This window comes from Candoia aspera, chromosome 4 (genome assembly GCF_035149785.1).
Source record: "Candoia aspera isolate rCanAsp1 chromosome 4, rCanAsp1.hap2, whole genome shotgun sequence".
Classification (NCBI taxonomy): Eukaryota; Metazoa; Chordata; class Lepidosauria; order Squamata; family Boidae; genus Candoia; species Candoia aspera.
In genome coordinates this window covers 6,708,348-6,730,242 of record NC_086156.1, presented here as the reverse complement: position 1 = coordinate 6,730,242, position 21,895 = coordinate 6,708,348, and the positions used below count along the sequence as shown (strand labels likewise).

Here is a 21,895-nt window from a genome sequence, read left to right as displayed (position 1 = left end):
AGGGGGCGGGGCGAGCGGCGGGCACGTGACCGTCGGCCTGGCGACCTCCCGCGGCCATTTTGGCGCCCCTCGCGCGCGCGCGGGCGTGGGGGGGGCAGGCTTGCTTTCCGGGCGGCGGCGGCGGCGGCGGCAGCGGCTTCCCCGGACTGCTCGGGTAGGAGGCGCTTCTAGCACGAACCCCGCCCTCAGCCCCTTGCTGAGGGTGCCGAGGTCCCGCCCTTCTCTGGAACCGCGCTGCCGATCTCCCGACGACCGCTAGAGGGCGGCAAAGGCGGTGCTCTGTGGCCCCCTAGTGGCCCTCCCGGGTAGTGCGGTCCCCGATCTTGGGATGTGGCCCGGGCGGCGCCGCCTGTGAGAAGCGATGTGATGGCTTCCTCGAAAGCAAGTGGAAAAGGCGGTGTGGGGAAAGAAGACCCCAAACCAAATTGGAAAAGCTATCCTGGAGTCTTGCTTGGTTCCTGGGGATTAGATGGGGTGCTCCGCCTTGCAACCTGATCCTGGCAAGAACTTGCAGCCCTTCCAGGGACAGGGTTGAAATCTCTTGGGGCCTCCTGCTGCGTCCTCTTGTCTTCTCTTAATCCTTCCCCCAACCTTGCTAGACTAGCCAGTTTTTTGTTAGGTCCATCCTCTCATTGCGAGCCTAAAATCAGTCTCTGCTTGCTAATCTTCACCTCAAGAGAGCCTTCAGTCCGCCAGAATGGACTGGGTCTTGCAATAACCATCTCTGTCTTAGTAACTATCTCCACATTTGTATTTTGAAGGCAGAAATCTTTCTTGGTTGTTTCTTGGTGCCCAGCATTTGCAGCAGTCCCTTGCCATGGGAAAGGACCCTTGAAAGGCCTTCTCATCGTTATGAAAACCGTTTCTTTGTGCTCATTGAAAGGCCTTTTCATCGTTATGTTTTGGTATTGTTAAATTTGCTTTGTGTATTTAGTTCTTTATTAACATATAAAAACACTCACAATATAATGGAGACCTAAACAGTAGAGGTAGGCCTTGCTTAAGGATTGCCCTGTTTAGCGACTGTTCAGAGTTATGATGAAGATGCTGAAAAAGTAACTTTATGACCAGTCCTCGCATTTGTGACTGTCGCAGCATCCCTGCAGGCATGTGATTGACATTCGGGTGTTTGGCAACTGGCAGGTGTTTAGGCTTGTTGTGATGTACTGCAGGCATGTGATCTCCATTTGCACACTTTACAACCAGCTTCCCACAAGCAGAGTCAATGGAGAAGCTGGCAGTAAAATCCCAAGTTGCGGTCATGTGATATCTCGCTTAAAGACTGTGGGTGATTTGCTTAATGACCAAATGGAAAGCGATGTCATTAGTCTGTTGTGGTCATGTGGTGTTTTGCTTAGCAAAGTTGCCAGTCCCACTTGTGGTCACTAAATGAGGACTTCTTGTAACAGCTCAAGATTAAAACCCTTATCGTACAACAAATATTTTGATGGAATCTGCAGCAGTTTTTTTCCTAATATTACATTCAGTTCCAGATGAAAAAGCCAAATAATCTTATGCTCAGTAACACTGATATCCTAAATTATAATTAATATTGATATAATACTTCTTTCTCTTTTCTTTCTCCTCAATAGTCTGAGTTTTCTAAATACTGTAGTGTTAATAATCTTCAATTAATATTGTATAGTATTAATACATAATTAATATTGTATATTGTATTGAAACAATATAATATATTAAGAATTGCAAAATAATAAGAAGAAAGGCCCTTTAATGATATTGTCTGTTACTGGCTTCTTCTGCGTACCATCCATCTTTATCCATTCCTCAGCCCCAGAAAACTAAAGCTTTTACCATCTCTATTTCTTATCTTAGAAGTGAGCTATGTTAATTTGTAGTAGCAAAGCTTGTAAAATTTGTAAGTGGGAACAGGTGCTGCCAGACGCCTCCTGGTTTTCTCATCCAGCATATAACAACTAAGCCTGCAGATTGACCTTCCTTTTGTCTTAATATTTAACCTGTGTTCTTTTCACTTTTCATGCTTATTTTTACCCTCCTATGCCTTCTTTCAACTAACGAAGTGGTTTTCTCTGTATATTTAAAATGGCTGGTGTTTTGATTTCCAGCTTTGACCCCAACTGGCATCTCTTTGAAAAGCTAATTCAGCATCCCCTTACTTTTGTATATGCAACTACTTCATAAATTTGGCAAGAGTGAATCTCACTCTTAAAAAAGTTTTATCACAACATACATTACTAGAAAAGGAAGCAGTCTTAATAGGAAAAAACAATCCAAATTCCTGCGCAGCAATCTTGAGCCAAGCACGCAAAGCTTAGTTTTGGGTAATCACAGCCAAATCTGATTTGTTCAACATTGTGGTTTAGTACTAGAAGTAGCCATTGTGATTGCTTATAATCACATCCAGATATAACAATAGATCATGGTTGAATGAGCATCTGAAATTTCCATTTGTGAATTGTAATGCAGGGAAGTCTTGCCTGTGTGCATCCTTGTAACTGTAAATCATGGATTATGACTGAGGGCAGAATAAGTGTCCCTAAAATTCAAAAGCTTCCTTATTAGGAAAGATTGTACGTATGTAGTGCAAATGAGACATTGCTCATAACTTACTTGAATGTCAATTGTATGCTATGAAAAGGGCTGATGAATTAGAATCCTACATAAAATTTAAAAACTTTTGGGAGACTGAGGTTAAATTGTCCCACTTACTTCAGGGAACCAGCTTGTTGGCCTTTAGAAGAACCGCTGCTTTTATATACAAAATAATGCAGAAAAGGAAAGATCACCTAGTACAATTTGGAGTTGATTATGGGGAATTCTGGGAGTTGGTCCACACATCTTCAAGTTGCCAATGTTGAGAAACACTGCTCTAGGGCATGTATGCAGCACCTGGCTGTGACTTAAAGCCACATCTGTTTCTAGGACTGTGCAACTGCGTTGAAAATCCCAGTTGAATCTAAAACAATGCAGTGTCCCATAACAAATGCATCCATGGAGCTTTCTTAGCAACAATACAGAAGTGGTTTACCATTGACTACTTCTGGGACTTTTTTTTTCAGTTTCCCAGTGTAACCTACAAGTTGAAGATTTCCTTGTGGTCTCCCATCTAAATTAAACAGATCCAACCCTGCTGCTTTGCTTTTTTCTTTTTTTTTTTCAGATCAGCCAGTCAGCTGGATGCTGGCATGCTCTGCAACATGCATTTGTACATTAGATACTATCACGGTAAATTAAATGGGGTTTTTTTGTAGATCATGCACTCAAAGAAACCCAACAAAGGATCTGGATACAACATAAAATTTTATTCCTAATTTATCTTATTTGCAAAATTAATATGTCTATGAATGAAAGAATGCATAATACATGGACAAAAAAAAATGCATTACATAGTTGTTAGCCTTGTTCAGTGAGCCAAAAAGATACTCTTTTCTGACTTGCAAATGAGAAAGTAATGTGGAAAAAATAAATCTGGAACATAAAATATTGGATGTGTTTAATGATAGCAGGAAGATCATTTCAAGGTTTATGAGCTGATTTTGGAGTGTATTCTGGAAAAGATATATTGAGTTCAACAAAAGTATTGTCTTTGTTAAGATTCTAGAGGCGGCATCACATATTGCCCATTCAGACAGCTATTTAAAATTCCTCTTCTTTTTGTGTCTATTCAGAAATAAGATCTACTAAAGTTAATTGGGCTCATTTTCAGCTAGGAGTATATGTGATTGTGTTGCCTGCATGAAAGTCTATATTTAGCTCAGTTGAGCTACATTAATAATTTTGGAAAGGCTGATATTTGTGATAGATGCTTCTGTTGCTATGCAGCACAATGGGAACAGAATCCCTGCTTCCTAAAGATAATCCTTTGAAAGGGAGGCTCACTGTCATGTCACTTAATTTTTTTAAAAAATGTATTTCATCTATTCTTGAAAGGAATAAAGGGGTGTTGAGGGATTATTTGGGGTTTACCCTCTGGAACACTCTTCTGAAATGAGGAAATGAACTTACCAAACTGAATTGAATATAAGGTACAGTTAATCAACAGCCATTGATAGGATAGAATGAAAATAAACTTCCATGGGGCTATTTTTTCCTTCACAGTGGATCTTCAAAACACATGTTTATGGCAGTCCAGAGACTTATTCATTGAAAATACATTTTAAGAAATTATAGCAAGTAGATCGACACTAAAATGCACACAGATAAAGTTTCCCTATTCAAGGTCTAACAGGCTTCTGGTTTCAGGCTGGAGCAATGGAGTTCCACCAGCTCCAGTCTAGATCAGTGTTTCTCAACTGTAGCAACTTTAAGGTGGGTGGCCTTCAACTCCCAGAAGGCCCCAGCCAGCCTGCTGGCTGTGGACTTCTGGGAGTTGAAGGCCACCCATCTTAAAGTTTCTACGGTTGAGAAACACGGATCTAGAGGGAAATTCTAGATACCTCCACCCATCTGCCGCAACATGACTAGTTATTTTCCTTACTGCATTTTCCTTCCATTTTCACTCTATGGAATTGAGGGGAGAAAACTCCCTTTTCTTCAGATGAACGATATTGGGCTGGCTGAGCTAAAAAAATCCCCTGCGAAGCAAACGTAATTTCATCATTGCTCTCCCACCACACGTGGCATGTGAGACACAGAAGCTTGGAAGTAGCTGAAGCCCTTCCATTCCACATGACCCTTCCTTAGACTAGCATGCATACCCTTAGAGAAACATTGACCCAAGTTGGTTATATGTGGATAGAGCATCTCATGTTCGTGGGAACAGAAATGCTACTTCTGTATTTCAGGCAATTATACAAGTGCGTGTGGTAAGGAGGAGCTTCTTGCAACTTCTGTGGAAAAACTAGCTGTGTGGATAGACGGATCTCCCTCTTCCTTGGTGGAATTCTCACTGGGAAACATACAGCCCAAGTTTTCTTGCAGCTTCAGAAATCTTGGGATTTTTTTTCTGAGGGAAAGGGTAATAAGGTAGCTTACTAGGTGCTGGTTTTGAAGCTGAAGTGTTGAGGCTAGAGTAAGTCCAAATGGAGGTAACTGATGTCCGAGGTGAGTTGGAATGGACCGTCTCTTCAGTGGGGTGCAAATTTTCCTCTTTGCTGGATGATGCAAGGGCCTGTTCAGTGCTTTCTAACAACGCTTGGCAAGACAACATGCTATGTTCATTCTGGTTTGGGACGATGTCACAAGGCCGTTTCTGGTGATGTGCCAGACGGTGGACACCAAGGTGCATCCTCCATGGTGAACTTACTTGTGCATTTCCACTGCAGGGCAAATCCAGTTTGATCTCTCTCTCTTTCAGTGCTCTTCTCATGCCCTTATTGATTAAAACAGTACTGACCATGGATTCCGTGGGAACGGCCTCATTCCCACCTGTGAAGAAAATTCAAATTTAAAACGTTGGAAAGGAATGAGAACCTTACTTTTCTGATAATCCATTATAGCCCTAAATCTGATGCGACCAGTTCTTGAACACAAGGAAACAAGTTTCACATCTCCAGAGTTAAGCAGTTCAGCGTCTGCATACCACAAATGATGCCACATTTAGAAAAGAAGCTTAGGACGGAGTATGCCGGATACGGGCTTGTAATGTTTGCTGACTAGGCCAAGAGACATATTTATGGGCACTTCCACCTTTACCTCCTTACAACCCAATTGGAAACTGACTCTTAATCACCTTTGATTCTACCAAACTCAAATGCAGAGAATACAATGAATCAGTTGCTGTTCTTCTCACCCTCCAGCTGACCAGCAGGAGGATGCAAAGATCATTGTACAATCAGTGTCCTGCATCCTGAGCTACCACCATTTGGTTTGGAACCACTGAAACATCCCCCATGCTCCATTTAGAAGAGAAATTTAAAAATTGAAAGGTCCACTATCTATCTTTTGTGACCATGATTGTATAGAGCTGTATAGAGGCAAAGATGGGACATAAAACCGCTGTTTTAAGTGTTAACGACCGTCAGCTGGTGGTTTTTGAAAAACATTTTGCAACCAGAACATTTGCAACTACCTGTAACCAGAGGGAAGAGATGCGACTGATTTTACCCATCTTTGAATATTTGGGGATTAAAAGGAATAAAAAGAGAATCAAATTAGCTTGAAATACTTCATCATCCTTGGATTCTAAGCAGAAGAACGGTTATGGTTCAGAGTACTTCAAAACAGTTACTCTGTTTTGGGCACACATCTTTCTTAGAGACTTAACCATGGATAGTACACATTTCTTCACATTTATTTCATCTTTTTGGTAAACGTTATGCTTTGGGATCGCCTCAGGAGAACAAACATCTCATTGGCAAGTGGGGATCTGCCATAGGATGAATCTTGTACCCAAATACAGGTAGTCCTTGTTAAGTGACCACAATTGGGACTGGCAACTTGGTCATTAGGTGAAGTGGTTGCTAAGTGAAACCTCAACTGTGCTTATGCTCTTACTTCAGCTTCTCTTTGCTTTACAGACCTGCAAAGGTTGTAAATGTAAGGTTTGGTTGCAAAGTAACTTTTTCATCACTGTCGTAACTGTGAACGGTCACTAAACAAGGCAGTTGCTAAGTGCGGACTACCTGTAGCTGCTATTATACGTCTGAATGAAAAAAACAAAAACCCAGAAATAGCTTATTGACCCAAACCAATAAATCAGATTTAGTTCATACATCCTTTTCATAATCCTGTTCACCTTGAAGTCATGTTTGTTCAATCACCCTGTTAAAAGATGCTGGCATTCTATTACAGGAGACCTGTTTCCTGGCTGTCTCTTAGTTGTCCCTGTTTGATTTGCTAAGATGGACAGCCCAATAATTAACCCTTTAATTGTTAGAAGAGGAATGCCTTCCTACTTTAAGCATCCAAATTCCTTGAACTGGCCCTGTTCTCCCCCTTGCACACACTTCCTCATTTCTTTTATTCCTGTCTGCTTCTGCATGACAACATTGTATAGTTGCTGCTGCTTTTCGACTAGGCCAGTCTCTCTGCCTGCCCTGTAAGGTGGTATGTGCAGAGAAAAGGCATCAGGAATGATGCCCCTCCACATCACCTGGTTACTGTGGTATCTTGGGGTAGAAACATTTGGGTTTTCTGTTAAGCTTCTGGGTGAGGTACCCTAATCTGTTGCCTCGCTGAGAATCTTTTAGCCATTTCCTGTGTTGCATCTGGAGTTCCGTGGAAGCACCACATTTTAGTTAAATAAGACAACACCCATAGACAGTTTGGTAATAGTTTCCTGCTTCTCTCCATGCCTCAGTAGTTCCTGGTAATCTGTAAGTCTCCTTCCCTTGATGGCTCTTTTAGAACAAAATGCAATCTTTAGCTCCAGTGCAACACAAGCCAATAAAACATAAGCCACTAATTAACGACACGTGGAATGAAAGCTGCTGCAGACAGATGATTTTGTGAGACCCGCTCCCTTGGAAGCCTCCCTTCCTACGAGTATTTTCTGCTTTGGTCATACGAACATTTGCTCCCCCACCACGACGCAAGATGGAGGGGAACTACCAATTTAATCCCTTTGGGCTTTGAGGTTACTATTTTTTTGCCATGAACGAAAGCAGATTTTCCTAAGTTTTGCCAGACAGAAACACCAGCAGCAAATGTCTCTGAAACTTATTCACCCAGATCTTCGGGAAAATCCATCCAGTGTTACTGCAAACATGTCATCTGTCAGGCATGTGGTGTCATGCTTGGTAAACACACCGCCTTCCCTCTTGACCTGCCACTATTACAATTTTTTGCTTTCCAAAGAAGTTACGGTTCCATAGTTCATTTTTTTCCCTTCAGTCTCCTTTTCCCAAGAAAGTGATTTTAACCTTCCATTACAGATTTGGCGAGCTAGTCCTTTCCTGTGTTGATTTTAAACAACAGGCCTTTGCCAGGAGAAGGAACGATAAAAACACTTGTTTGATATGGCTGTTACTGCTGCTAAAAGCAATACATGGTCTTCTGTTTGATTTGCAAGACCTGCACTTAACAGGCCAATTAACAATACTAGTTTTGACATTTACAGGCTGTGAGAGTTTGGCTGCAGTTCATTTGAAGGACGTGCTTGTACCAAATGGATTAGCCGGAGATCTGGAGTTGCCGATCTGATGACTCCAGGAGTGAGGGTGTCCGTGGGCAGGGTGGGGGCAGATGTCAAAAAAGTCAACCTGGTGGCTGCAACTGTGTGGTCAAAGCTCCACCCCTTTTAGCAAGTGAAAATGTCAGGGCTGCCATCTTGATGTTTTTGAACCCTGCAGATGTCCATTTCAGTAGCAATCCCACATCTGTGGATCTCCCATTATACGCATACAGTATAGGACGGTGATCATATTTTCTTGGAAAAAAATAAAAGACAAACCTGAAAAAGGGGCAAGTCTGAAAGAAGTTCGTAAGGATTAAAAAAAAAATTATTTATGTTTATAACTCTGCTGAACAAAGGAAAATTCAAGAGCAAAACCAAGAAAAACTTTACGAAAACGCATATTCCGATAAAAATCTCTAAAATCAAACTGTGTAAATTTATTTTAAAAAGACAATTCAGTTTCCATAATTTTCACACGAATGTGAAAGACTGCATTAAATGGTACTATTTTGTTTGGTGAAAGTTTAAATGACCAAAATAAAGGGCAAAAAGTGAGTTTTTGAAAAATAAATAAATCTAAAGGACAGCTTTCTGAAATAAAGGACTGTCCTTTATAATAAAGGACATATGGTCACCGTAGCATATAGACACATTTTAAGCAGAGTTTAACAGCTTTCCACCTTTTTTTTTTAAACTGACATCTGCAAGATCAGGATTTTAGTGTTTTACTTCTTGTCTGAGTAAACTTTATACTCCTTATTTTTGTTTATACTCTGTCTTTTGTTTGCAATCGGCCTCGCAGTGGCTTACCTAGAAGGCAAGGTACAAACATCTGTAAACATTTAACAATGGTAATAGTAGATTTACTGCAAGGTGGATCACAAAGATTTCTTCTCAGTCCTGCAGCAGCCCTGCGATGATCTAGCATGAAAGAAGCGTGACATACTCCGGGTACGACAATCCAAAACCTTGCTGGAATGAATGGGTGGAAAGAACTGTTTCAACCATAGATTAATTAGGTAATTAGAGGCCAATTATTATGCTATTGTGACAACTGGCTACTGTCCCAGAACGATTTCTCCATGAACGACTCCTGCGCTACATTTTTAACCTCTGGATGTAACACATGAATCTTCCCCAATCTAGAACCCCTTAGATGTGTTGAGATCACAACTCTTTCTACTCCGGGGCATTCTAGCTGTGGAATCCTGGGAGTTGTTAGGAAGAGCTGGTTCTGCATCATGGAAAACTCACATCTGCAATTTCCCACGTTACTGATATTTTGAAGACCTTTTAACCCTGAGCATTTATACAGGTGTTTACCATGTATGTCGCCTTGAAGTAATTCTCAGAAGCTGGCACGGTATAGTTAAGTCTGCATTGAGCTTATACTGCCTTTTAGGGTTCAAGGAAAGAGAATGGTTTGCATCAAGTCTGCGCTGTGGGCTTACTGAATGTGCATGTTGCGCACAGGTGTTCAAACCTAAGCTCGGCTCCCTGCTACATAGCTGCTGGCTTCTTTCCCCAAACAGAAGAAGCACTTTCATGCCACTGAGAAGGACTGAGCAGGGATCTTCCCTTCTTTGACCTGGCCAGTTCTCCCCCATGTGCTAAAGAGCAACTTCGCTGGCATTCTGCCTTCTTCCTTCACTGGTTTTTGAAGCGAGGGAAGGTATAAACCAGGGGTCTCCAAAGTCTTCAGCTCATCGACCCCTTCATGAAGTTTCAGATTGTTCATCAACCCCCCCAAACGTTTATTATATGAAAATAATTTAATAAATACTCCTTTAACTAATAATGCTATGGATAACAATAACAACAACAACAGAGACAACTCAAAGCTGCTGTTGACGGAGGCTGACCATCCAACCGTGGGTCTCATTGTCCGGCTGCATGCCCCTCACCTTCAGGACTAAGGACTGGCATGGAGCTTTATAGAGACCCCGAAAGATGAATTGACCCCAATCAACCTTCCAGCATTTACTGACCACCTATTGACTCTCAGATATTTACTGATCCCCTTTTGACCCCCAGCCATTTATCAACCTTTGGATAGTCCCATCAACCCTTGGCGGTCAATACTGACCACTTTGGGGAACTCTAGTATAAACGAAGAAAAAGGGGAAAAAATATCCCCATGAGCCACTGTGTGGGGTGCAGGGTTCCTTAGAGCGCCCCCCAAAAGCAATGTGGCAAAGCAGCAAGGCATCATGGCACCTTTGAGAAGGCTGAGGTTGGGTTTTAATTAACTCCTCCCACCAAGCCTGCTGGAAGCTCCCCTCCATCATGGAGAGACACAAGGGCAGTTCTTGAGTGTGAAAGGGCCTTAACCCTCACCCTCACCCTCACCATCAGCTCTTACCCATGTGAACCGGGCCAAAGTCACAGGAGGAAAAATAGACCTCCGTTACTGTAGCCTTGGCACAAAGCATCAGACGTGAGCCCACTTGGCATTCTCCAGATGTGCCACAAGTCCAAAAGTTGCAACCCCAGCATTTCAGAAGGGCGCCAAATTGGAACAAGCCTGCTCTTGTAAGCATATCAGTGCTGGGACAGAAACAGAAGCTGTTTCCACTGATCCACACATGGACAGAAGGACAGAACACCAGCAACAGGGAACACGGCGGAAGATGCCCCTTGGCACTCGACAGATCCCCAGAAGGCAAGCTGGATGCTGAGTCAGGCTGAAGGGGAGGAACCAGAGTTAAGGCTGGTTTCCTTTGATGACTTTAACTGGCAGGGATAATTCTCCTTTTTCTTTGGTCAGTTCTTCCTTTTGCATAGGAGCTGACCATTGGTACAAGGGAGCCTAAGCAAGCAAGTTATTAAGAAAGCTCACAATGACATAACTTGATAAGTAGTAATCCAGAAACAACACAGTTCTCTCCTAGTTACATATTAAAATCCAGGATCTGCAGTTATTTGTTCAGTTTTCACTTGGCTGATTTTCACTGTAATGTTTAGAAATACTTCAAGGTGAACTTCAGCCTGAAGCAGAGTTATTACAACAACCTAACTTGGTGTCCTCTAGATGTCTTGGGAGTCCATCTCCCATAATGCTGGCAAGGAGTTGTGGGAATTGGAGTCCTGGCACATCTAGAGGGTGTTAGGTTTGGGGAGCCTGTATTAAGGCAATTCCCTCTTATCATTGGTACCCTTTGAAAACATTTACAGATAGTCCTTGCTTAACAACCATTCATTTAGTGATGGTTCGGACTTACAACTGTGCTGGAAAAACTGACTTACAACATACTCACACTTACAACTGTTGCAGCATCCCCACAGTCATGTGATCACAATTTGGGCACTTGGCAACTGGTTCACATTTATGACCATCATAGCATCCCGTGGTCATGTGATTGCCATTTTCAACCTTCCCGGCCAGCTTCTGGCAAGCAAAATCAGTGGGGAACTGCATGATTTGCTTAATGACCACATGATTGGCTTAACGCCTGCAGTGATTCACTTAACGACCACCACAAAAGTTGTAAAACCGGGTCAGATTCGCTTAATGTCTGCTTTGCTTAGCAACCTAAATTCTGGTCCCAATTGTGGTCGTTAAGCGAGGACTGCCTGTATATGTAGTTTGTACTGCGATAGCTTTCCTCACAGATTCTAATTTAAGAGCCTGGGCAGTTTTCATTATTATTGTCATTAGCAAGGAATAAGGAACCTATGCTGATCTCCACAGACTGTCTACCGATCTTTTAGTCACTTGGTGTCCACAAATGTTCAACTCCATCGCCCACAGGCCATAAAGAAGTCTAAGGCAGGTGAAGAGCACTAGGCAGGGAGGCTGTGCTAAAAAAACCAGTTCTTCTATAAGAATTGTATGTAAACAAATTAATTTAATGTCTTTATTAAATTAGGTGTCCCTACCACTGCAGGGACAAGACCCTTGGCAGGATACAAAAAAGAACATTAAGCAACCATGGCACAACCATGAAAACGTCCATGGAACAAACAATTCAAAATTAAAGCAATCAGAGATTTAATCAACAATTGGAGAAATATATACAATGGCATTATCTCGAAATGGTGATCCTGAGAGCCAGTTTGGCATAGTGGTGAAGGTGCTGGACTATAGCCCAGGAGACTGTGAGTTCTAGTCCTCCCTTAGGCATGAAAGCTGGTTGGGTGACTTTGGCCCAGTCACTCTCTCTCAGCCCAATCCAGCTCACAGGTGGTGGTGGTTGGTGTCATGCTCCCAGATCAAACATTCCCAGAACATCTGGTCAGACTCGCATGCATGAATGAAGTCAACCAGTGTCAAGACTTGTGAGTCGGCAGAAGTGGGAGGGGGACGAGCCAGGAGTGTGAAAGCATCTTGTTTGGGCTATCTCTGGCATCCAAGGCCAAGCTGCTGGGCTGTTGGAGACATCTGCACAGGACTGAACGAACTGGCACAAGAAGGGGGGGTGGCATACCGAAGAAGGGGGAAGGGGTTGAGTTCATTGGACTGCTTAATTTGGAGAAAGCGCGGGAACCTTTATTCGCAACTTTTTCACTGTCCTGCATACTACACTCCATTAAAGAGATTTCTACTTTAGCCACGTATGAATCGAATTTAATGGTCAGCTGAGTAGGGCAGTCATCACAGTGGGGAAAATAGAAGGTGGGAGCATTATATACCCTGCCTTGAGTTGTATAAAATAGAGACAGGGTATGAATCTAATAATAATAATAGAAATCCAATTAAACCAAACAGTTCTCCAGAATCTGCTTCTGGAAATCATTGATATCAGGGCATTCCACAGCACAGGGGCCATGATGGACAAGTTCTTCCCCCTGGCCTCATTCCCCCAACTTCACAAAAGTAGGATCAAATGTTGTTACTAAAGCAACACAACTTCTGAGCAACCTGTTTTACTTGGAAGAAGCCCTACTAAGTCCAAGTTTTTTCCCAAGTTCAGGTTTTATTACTTCTTAGATAGGACACCACCAGAACTTCCAAGTCTGTAGCCTAGACAAGTAAGTTGAAAAACATCTCAGAAGAAGGCAGTGGCCAGCCAACCACTTCTGTACTTTCACCCAGAAAACCACACGGCTGCATTCCTGAAGTCACCAGAAACCGAAATCACGTCAAAGGAAACTTTAATATCCTAAATATGCTGAGGTTCCTGCTTTTCAAGTTTTCTGGGACTGTTTTTCAAAGAACAACCCTTAGTTACCATAAATTTAAATTCTCAACCCAGGACCCAAAACTTACTGAGCATAAGATCTTAACTTTTGTTAAGTATCTCAACTTCTGGAAAGAATTCACCTCCATATCTAAATGTCTGACTCCAGAGAAAGTTAATTTAATCTATCAGTTGAATCAAGCTGTATATTCTGATAACTACTGTGGGCTTAATATTTTAAAAGCCTAACAGGAACAGTCATAGCTGTTTGTCCTTTGTCCTTTCTCCAACATGAAATGAGTTTTGTTCCTAGGAACAGTTCAGTTTAATTAAACACACTTTCCAATTGCAAATCCAGGGGTTTTTCCTTTCCTTTTGCTGACTTCCTTAGCATCCTGCTTGAATTTGGGAGAGTTCAAAACCTCTCCCTTTTTTCTCCTAATAAATAAATTAAAACAAACCCCATAGAATGATTAAACGAGTACGCAAGAGGACCCATTGGTCATAAAAGACATCCATTGTGGGAAAAGCATGCTTGTCAACTGTTGCATTCAGGAATATGAATGTTAAACTTCACCACACACCAGGAAGTAAGTCCCACTTAGCACTGAAAGACCTGCTTTGGAAGAAGCAAAATAGGATTGGACTCCCCATCTGTTATCAAAGGCACTGTTATGAGTCTTGTGGCCCCTTAAAGAGTAACAGATGCACAACATATGGCACATTGCATCTGTTAATTCTTAAGGCGGACAAGACACTTTACCACGAAATCTAACAAAACCTTGTCTTCTGCCTTCCACTCTGCAGTGTAAACTCCTTCCTCTCGGAGAACAGTACGGAATTTAGGGATGCCTGATTGTCAAAGTTTCTACTGCTCTAAAACATACCTGCTTTAAACACAATGACATGCGTCTGCAGCTTCTGTTTCTCTTTGAAACAGTGATACTGCTCCTGAAGCCGGTTTATGTCCATCTTGTTTGGCTGCCTAGCACAGTCAGTGTCCTGCTGCTTCGACGAATGAGTCACAACGAAAATGCCGCTCATATATTTATAAGCCTTCACCATCTGCTCCCATAAGAAAGACAAAATCAGGCAGAAGCAACGTCCTTCCTTCATCCTGGTACCATTGGAAAACAGTTGGGCCCACGGATCTGGCTGCCGGGCTGCTAATTTCAATCAGCAGTAATATGTGCTTTGCTTCAAATAAAGCAGCCTGCCTGAGCCTCTGAATGCAGCCTTGATGACAAAAATTGTTTGGCTGGAACTGTTGTTGATTCAAGGCCAAGTCTAGGAAGCCATGCCAAAACCCTGCACGTGGCACAGAAGTTCAGCTAACATAGCCAAGTGTGCAAAAAGCCGGGATGCTGGTTGATTTTGCACCTGCAGTTTATAAACAGGCTCTCTCCTCTCTCGACAGTGATTCTTTCTGGCTGTATTACCTTTCATTTTCTTCTGTTTATTTTGATTCATCGATGATGTGCCATCCGGTCGTTTTCGACTCCTAGCGACCACATAGATGGATGTATTTTTATTATTTATTTATTACGATCATCTGTCTGTCTGTCTATTTCTTTATTCATTCGATTTATATGGCCGCCCATCTCCAACAAGCGACTCTGGGCAGTGAACAATCAAAAAATCAATTCAAACCAAATTGCAATTTCAAGACAAAAAAAAAATTAAATATATACAGTGGCCGAGAAAAATTATAATCCTGGTTAACGTAACCAGGAAACGGGGCCCTTCACACACTCGGGACGCCAGGCCTGGGCAATTGATGGTTTATTGTTTATTTTACAATATCCTATTATTTCAAGGACATGCTATGATAACGATTTGGCATGGGGGGTGGTTTTAATTCAGGATTGTTTTTGCAATCCTCTGCCTTTCTCCAATATTATGCAAATTAACAGAGAGGCGCATAGACAGGCATGGCTTTAAACAGCACTGTTTTATTCAGTGTGTTGGTGTGGCATATTTACCTATGGTTAGCAACCAACAGGAAAATCATTTTGGCCTGATTTACATAAAACGGAATATTTAATGCATTTAGTCAAGGAGACACCACTACGTTGGCTAGCGAGCTTGGTGCGGACTGCTGCTAATCAGAGATGATTTTATCAAAAGTTGCTAATGTTTCTCCATTGTTTTATCTGCTATAATAATAATGTTTTAATGTTCTTTCTGATTTTTGCACATTTAAATGTGTTTTATTAAAGTTTCACCACGTTTATGTAGGCTTCAATTTATTTGTTATGACCAGTGGTCCAAACAATAAACATACTGAATTGGTTAGCACCCATGGCCCATTCCAATTATTCTAGGCTAGCAGATCGCAGCTGCAAAATGTCAGAAGACCACTAGAAGAGGAAGGGTTTAAATCTGCTACTACTGAGTGGTTGTCTGGATTTTGGCACCCCAGACCTGATAACCCTAAACAGTCTTTTTCAAACTTGGCAACTTTAAGATGTGTAGACTTCAACTCCCAGAATTCCCCAGCCAGCCATGCTGACTGGGGAATTCTGGGACTTGAAGTCCACACATCTTAAAGTTACCAAGTTTGAAAAAGACTGCCCTAAAGCATTCAATTTTCTGAGTTTGCATCTGACATTGAATTATATGCTAATCTCATGGGCTGGGTTCACACAACGCATTAGATTAAAATATGGTTGGCTGATTTGGGTGTCAGTGCATCTGAATGTGCTGATTTCTGCTGAAATTCCTCTATCTCTCCTATAAAAAATGTTGTAGCTCTTCCATTTCTCATGAAAATGTTTTCTTCTGAAATATTCTTGGTCTCCTTTGCCACAAAAGGGCTCACACATGCTTTTGTTAAGCCAGACCCAGCTTTGGAGTGCATGTTTCTTAAATTTGGGGTCATCCCATCATGCTATGAATAGCTGAGAAAGACAAAGAGGTGGTGAAAGGTTTTAAGGCCAAAATGCTTCGATCCAGAAATGTCTCATCTCAACCCTGCAAAGTTGCAAGGTCAGCATGTCACACTTAGAGGGTGGAACACTTGAACCTTGGAACGTTTTGCACACTGCTAGTGAGAAAGGGATGATGCATCTCTCCAGCAGTAATTTCTTCTCTTCCCAAGGAAACAAAAGGAACTTATACAATATACTGCTGGGGAGGCAAAAGTGATCATTTCTATAAGGCCTCTTGAAATGCTTGAGTCAAAGCTATACGAAACAGCTGGCTTAGCAGCTTCATCAAAGAGCAAAGCAAAAATGCCTAAATTGGATGGCCTCTAATCAGCGTCAATGTTGATGTTCAAGAGGAGTTTGATAAGGCTCATTTGCATAATAAAAGACGCCTTTGGACTGCTGTTATACTAATGCTTTTTTTTGTTTATTCGTCCAGTCGCTTCCGACTCTTCGTGACTTCATGGACCAGCCCACGCCAGAGCTTCCTGTCGGTCGTCAGCACCCCCAGCTCCCCCAGGGACGAGTCCGTCACCTCTAGAATATCATACATCCCCCTTGCCCTTGGCCGGCTCCTCTTCCTTTTGCCTTCCACTCTCCCTAGCATCAGCATCTTCTCCAGGGTGTCCTGTCTTCTCATTATGTGGCCAAAGTATTTCAGTTTGGCCTTTAGTATCATTCCCTCAAGTGAGCAGTCTGGCTTTACTTCCTGGAGGATGGACTGGTTTGATCTTCTTGCAGTCCAAGGCACTCTCAGAATTTTCCTCCAACACCACAGTCCCAAAGCATCGATCTTCCTTCTCTCAGCCTTCCTTGTGGTCCAGCTCTCGCAGCCATATCTAAATTACATACATGATGTTGCCAAGCTGTTTTCTTCCAGGCAAAGTTAGACCTCAGGGCCTACAGGGTGGAGGTGTTATGATGAAAGAACATGGCCTGTTGCATTTCTGCCTTCCTTATAGCTCTTAAAGTGCAAAAGCTGTCCTGCAAATGGTTGATGAGATGGCCTCACACAACCACCATTGGGCCTTTCCATGACATGACTCTGATCCAGCGGGCACACCAACCCTTTTCTCTTATCATCCGATTTTAGTGTCTGGAACACCAGATTTGTTGAATGCCTACACACTACACAGGCAAACATAAAAAGGCCAGAAACTTGGGTGGATGAAAAACAGTGGGTGCAGGGGGGTTATTCCCAGCTGTTTTCAACCAAAGCAACAGCAAAATAACCTTTCCCAACTAAATTAAACTGCAAAAGAAAGCCAGATTGGATTTTTGGTATGGAAATATCCTAAAAGGGCTGAAATAATGCCTGTCACTATGACTCAGCCCAAACTTTTCTATGGGCTACCGTTGGGGGAAACTCAAGGAGGAAATGCTATAGACCAGTGTTTCTCAACCTTGGCAACTTTAAGATGTATGGACTTCTACTCCCAGAATTTCCTAGTGAACATGCTGGCTGGGGAATTCTGGGAGTCCACACATCTTAAAGTTGCCAAGGTTGAAAAACACTGTTCTAGGTGGTGCTGAGAACTAACTGCATGTGATAAGAAAAGGGCTAAATGCTTCTGTCCATGGCCTTGATTCGAGTGGCCAACATCTGGTTTAAGAAACATGGCTTAGAGGCATCATAGGATGCATCTGATGAAGTAAGCTGTATCTCCCCATGGCTTAAGCCTTTTGATAAAATTTGTGCCTGAAAAGGGGCTACTAAACTCCTCCAGATTTCTAGCTTAGGGGTAGAGTCTTGGCAAGCTGGGGAACCTGTGTTTTGATAAATAAAACAGCCAAAGAGAGATTAAAAAAGAAAAAACATTGGCTCTATGTCCTTTCTTTGTCAACAACTTATTTAACCCCCCCCCATCCTGCTAGTTAACTCATTCTGTTTTCAAATTAAAACTAATCATAAAATTCTTTTGACTGTGGCTGCAATTTTGGAATCTCACCTGCCTTATAACCTGATAAAATATCTGGGAAATTCTGATATTTTTAATGTAAATTGTTGTGATCAGATCAGTACAGATTCAGTCTCCTTAAATGTAGCTCAATTTTGTTATCCTGCTTGTAAAATCAGACTTTGATTGCCCATCAATGAACCCACCCCCACTGTAATGTATTTTTATATTGTTTCGTTTTTATTTATTTTTATTTCCTAACATGCTTGTATTTGTAACTCTGGTCTGTGACTGTAACAAAAATTCTATTCTGTTCTGTTAGCTGTCTCAGTCCAGCATTTTTCATATATATATATATATATATATATGTATGTATGTATGTATGTATGTGTATGTGTGTGTGTGTACATACACACACACACATTTTTTTTAAAGTTATTGTATTGGAATTTAATCTTTGTTGCCAGCAGTAGATGCTATCTGAAAAATGCTGTATCGATATAGTGATATGGATTCAGAAAAAATCCCATTTCTGCCAAGCGTTTTTTAGAGCCTACAATCTGGTGCATTCCCTCTCGCGATCTTGTGTTTATGTATGTTTGTTTTACGTGGTCTCTGTAGAACGTTTTAATTGTTGGTTTTATTGCCCAGAGTCACTTGGTGTAAGATGGGTGGCCATATAAATTTGATCGATCGATCGATCGATAGATTTTATGCTCACTTTTTTAACGCCTGCTTCTTGCATTGCTCCAAACGGATCGGAAGACGAGGCTGGGCGCACCCGTTCCCCTTTTACGCGCGCGGCAGCGCCGGGAGCCCGTCCGGCCTCGGAGAGGCGGGGTGTCAACGCCGAAAGCCCGGCCAGCTCCGAAGGGGGCCGGCGGGCCGCCCGAGGGGTGGGCAGTGTGGATCCGGCGGCCCTGCTCCGGAGAGCGCAGCCAGCGGTGAGTGCGGAGCTTGGCACTGCGCAGGCGGGGGCCGCTTCCTCGTCGCCGGGGTACCTCCCCGGCGCGCGCGCGGAGGAGGAGCGGAATCACCATGGCCGCGTCGCCCGGGCGCTGCTTCTTGGGGTGGGACTTCAGCACCCAGCAGGTACCGAGCAGGCGGCGGCGGCTGGGCGGGCCGGAAAGGGACGCTGCTCCGGCAGCAGAAGGGCCGCGGGGCGCTGCCGCCTTCCCGGCTGTAGCGCTAGGCGCGCGCGGAGGAAGGAGGCGGATCGAGCGCGCCGGTGCAGCCCCTCGGAGCCCATCTCCCATCATCCCCGGCACACGCGATGGGAGTTGGAGTCCAGCGTCCCCAGGCGGTGTTGCTCGGGGGTGGCTGGTTGAAAGGAGGCGCCTGAAAAAACCTGGAGCTCATTTTATTTTGGGTAGAAAATGTACCTTTGCCAAGCTCCGCCGCCGAGGCGCACGATCTTTTCTCCCTCCGCTTTATTCTCGCCCTTCCTCAACCGGGTATCCTCCGGGACCTTGGACTGGACCTCTCTCCTTCCCCAAGCGCCCTCTGCACATGTTCGGACAGGCTTCGCTGGGAATGTTACCTTTTCTCTAGGTCCTTCAGTCAGAAGCAGAATGGTTAGCCTCGGACGTACTTGACCAAGGTGGCTTAGGATCAAAGTATAATGGAGGAAGGGTGCAGAAGTTTGTGCTGAGATTTGTGCTCTAGTTTCACCCGCACAACTATAAGGCCTGTGCATAGGATTGCAACTTTTATTAGGAGGTGAGATTCAGATGAGAATCTATTTACGGTATAATCCTTTGCTCAGCTTCCATGTATAGCAATATTATTCAAACTTGGCAACTTTAAGAGGTGAGGACTTCAACTCCCAGAATTCCCCAGCCAGCCATGCTGGCTGGGGAATTCTGGAAGTTGAAGTCCACACCTCTTAAAGTTGCCAAGTTTGAATAACACTGATCTAGAGGATTGCACTGTTATTTTTCACACCTTAGGCTGCAACCAGACACTGGATCTCAACAGATGTTGCAGCCAATCCTGCTACTGTATTTATATCTGCAAATGAATATTTCTTGTATTAATTGGAGATTTTTTTTTCTCACTGGGTTAAATGAGAGTTCCACAGGAGCATTATTAAACACTGCTTGGAACATTTCTTAGGGCATGTAGCTGTTTGCCTTGACATCTGAATTTTAAAGTATTCGCCGTTGGTTCAGAAGGCGCTAATTTCATGCTTTAAGAATAATTTTTATCCTCCGGTAAGGCAAGCACTGCAGTGTTGATATGAGCCCTTTTAAGACTTGTTGCAGTTTTATAACTTCAACCCAATTTGGACTTGCTGAGTTGCAACATACTCTGCTGAGGAAGCAAAGGTTAACCATGGAGTTCACGCACGGGGTGCCGATTTCTTAAGAGTTCAATATCCGTTAGCCCAAAACAAACTAAACTAAAATAGCGAAAGTGCATATCACCTGATAAATTTTCCTCTTGGACTTAAATTTTGGATCTTGTTTGAAGGGCAAGTTATCTAAATCTCGGTCTCTCAGAGCTGTGTATCTTGTAATTGAAAGAGAATGTCCAGATGGCAGAGGGCACAAAAATTAAAAATAATTGTGCAAAGCAGCCAACTCAGGTTCACTCCATGAAGTGAGCCTCAGGAGCCCTCCCAAATTGTAATTTACAATAGGGGAAAATATTAAACCCAGGTCTGGGGAATCATCATATTAACTGCATGCAGCTAGTTTAATTTTAATGGTAAATGGAGGGAATCCTTGGGCTGATCTTGAAAAAAGCTAAGCAGGGTCAGATCTGGTTAGAATTTGGATGGGAGACCCTTGGAGACCCTAGGACTAATAGGCTAGATCTGGGACTTCGGGGCTCCAGTTGGCTCAGTGCAGGATTGCTCTTTCCTACTAGCCGAGGGCTCTGGGCCTTGTCCCCATTTTTTTTGGGTGGGTGAGTGGGAAGTATCACCTTGTGGAAGACCGTCCATAAGGTTGATATTCCCTTCTCCATAGCTTCAATTTCATTAGTGTTCCTTTAGTCCATTCTGGAGCCTGGAATTCTAAGGGCTCGTCTGTTTTTGCAGCAGATCCCTTTGGCTGGCTCCTGAAACAATTTTTGTGCCTCCCACAATGGCAGTGCATCGCCTACTGTACTGAAACTGAGCAACCCACTTCTTCCAGCAATTGCCTTGATCCATTTCCAAATTCCAGGCATCCAGGACAAGTGTTTGTGAGGAGTGATAACCAGGTATATCCGTTGTGGAGATACTCTGGCCCCAAGAGACGCTTCATTGTTGCTGCTGTTGAGTAGGAAACGCCACCAAATGCACACCCAGGACGCCCTGCCCTGTGTTCAGCAGTCTCTGATGGCAGCTCAGAGGCCCCTCAGCCTGAGAAACAGGAGGTGATCTCAGTAGCTTTGATCTCAGTAGCTTTCAGCTGCTCACCATTTTTAAGTTTCTCCTTCACATTAAAATCAGCACCTGACTATCTATATCAGTATTTCTTAACCTCAGCAACTTTGAGAGGTGGACTTCAACTTCCAGAATTCCCCAGTCAGCCATGCTGGCTGGGGAATTCTGGAAGTTGAAGTCCACATCTCTTAAAGTTGCCAAGGTTGAGAACCACTGATCTATATTCAGAAGAAAAAAGAGCCAAGTTGGCTTTCTTGATGTTCTCTTGGGGCCACCAGACTCACCATTTGCTGAAAGGGCAACTGTTTGAGAGCAACCTCTTCTTCTCCCCCCATTTCAGGGTTGTAGATGATCCAAATCTCTTGGCTCCTGTAATGGGGCAGGTTCCACCTCTGAAATGAGATCTCTTCACTGTGGGGCAATATTTGCCTTATACTTAATTTATGTGCTCACCTATGAAGTCTCTGACCTCATTTCAGGGCAGGATGCATTGGGCGTATCCAACATGGCAGAGTTTGTTAGTGTTAAGAAACGTAGGATTT

General features: G+C 43.1%; 2 protein-coding genes across 8 annotated transcripts in view; one reads left to right on the top strand and one right to left on the bottom strand.

The window, feature by feature from the left end:
* Positions 1–4,541: 4,541 nt before the first annotated feature.
* LOC134496140 (uncharacterized) lies at positions 4,542–19,020 on the bottom strand. The gene is made up of 3 exons (XM_063301896.1): positions 18,736–19,020; positions 14,043–14,220; positions 4,542–5,355 (listed from the first exon to the last, which is right to left on the bottom strand). The coding sequence occupies exons 1-3, from the start codon at positions 19,018–19,020 to the stop codon at positions 4,865–4,867; spliced, it is 954 nt and encodes a 317-aa protein (XP_063157966.1). The 3' UTR covers positions 4,542–4,864.
* The window catches only part of XYLB (xylulokinase), a 103,606-nt gene continuing 100,676 nt past the window's right edge, over positions 18,966–21,895 (top strand). For 5 of the 7 annotated variants that reach the window (XM_063303342.1, XM_063303341.1, XM_063303338.1 and 2 more), the window contains exon 1: positions 18,967–19,072. In XM_063303342.1, coding sequence (XP_063159412.1) covers positions 19,019–19,072 — 54 coding nt within the window. In that variant the 5' untranslated portion in view covers positions 18,967–19,018. Of the gene's footprint in view, positions 19,073–21,895 lie in introns of all 7 variants that reach the window. The other 2 variants (XM_063303339.1, XM_063303343.1) reach the window with 1 other exon arrangement.

Excerpts from the sequence above, each read along its gene's own strand:
- LOC134496140 (XM_063301896.1), bottom strand. The coding sequence starts at position 19,020 with ATGGTGATTCCGCTCCTCCTCCGCGCGCGCGCCGGGGAGGTACCCCGG. Across the intron at positions 14,221-18,735 it reads CCAGCCTCGTCTTCCGATCC|ATGGTGAAGGCTTATAAATA; the intron begins GTTTGGAGCAAT and ends TTATGGGAGCAG. Across the intron at positions 5,356-14,042 it reads TGTCATTGTGTTTAAAGCAG|TCTTCACAGGTGGGAATGAG; the intron begins GTATGTTTTAGA and ends AAATTTGAATTT.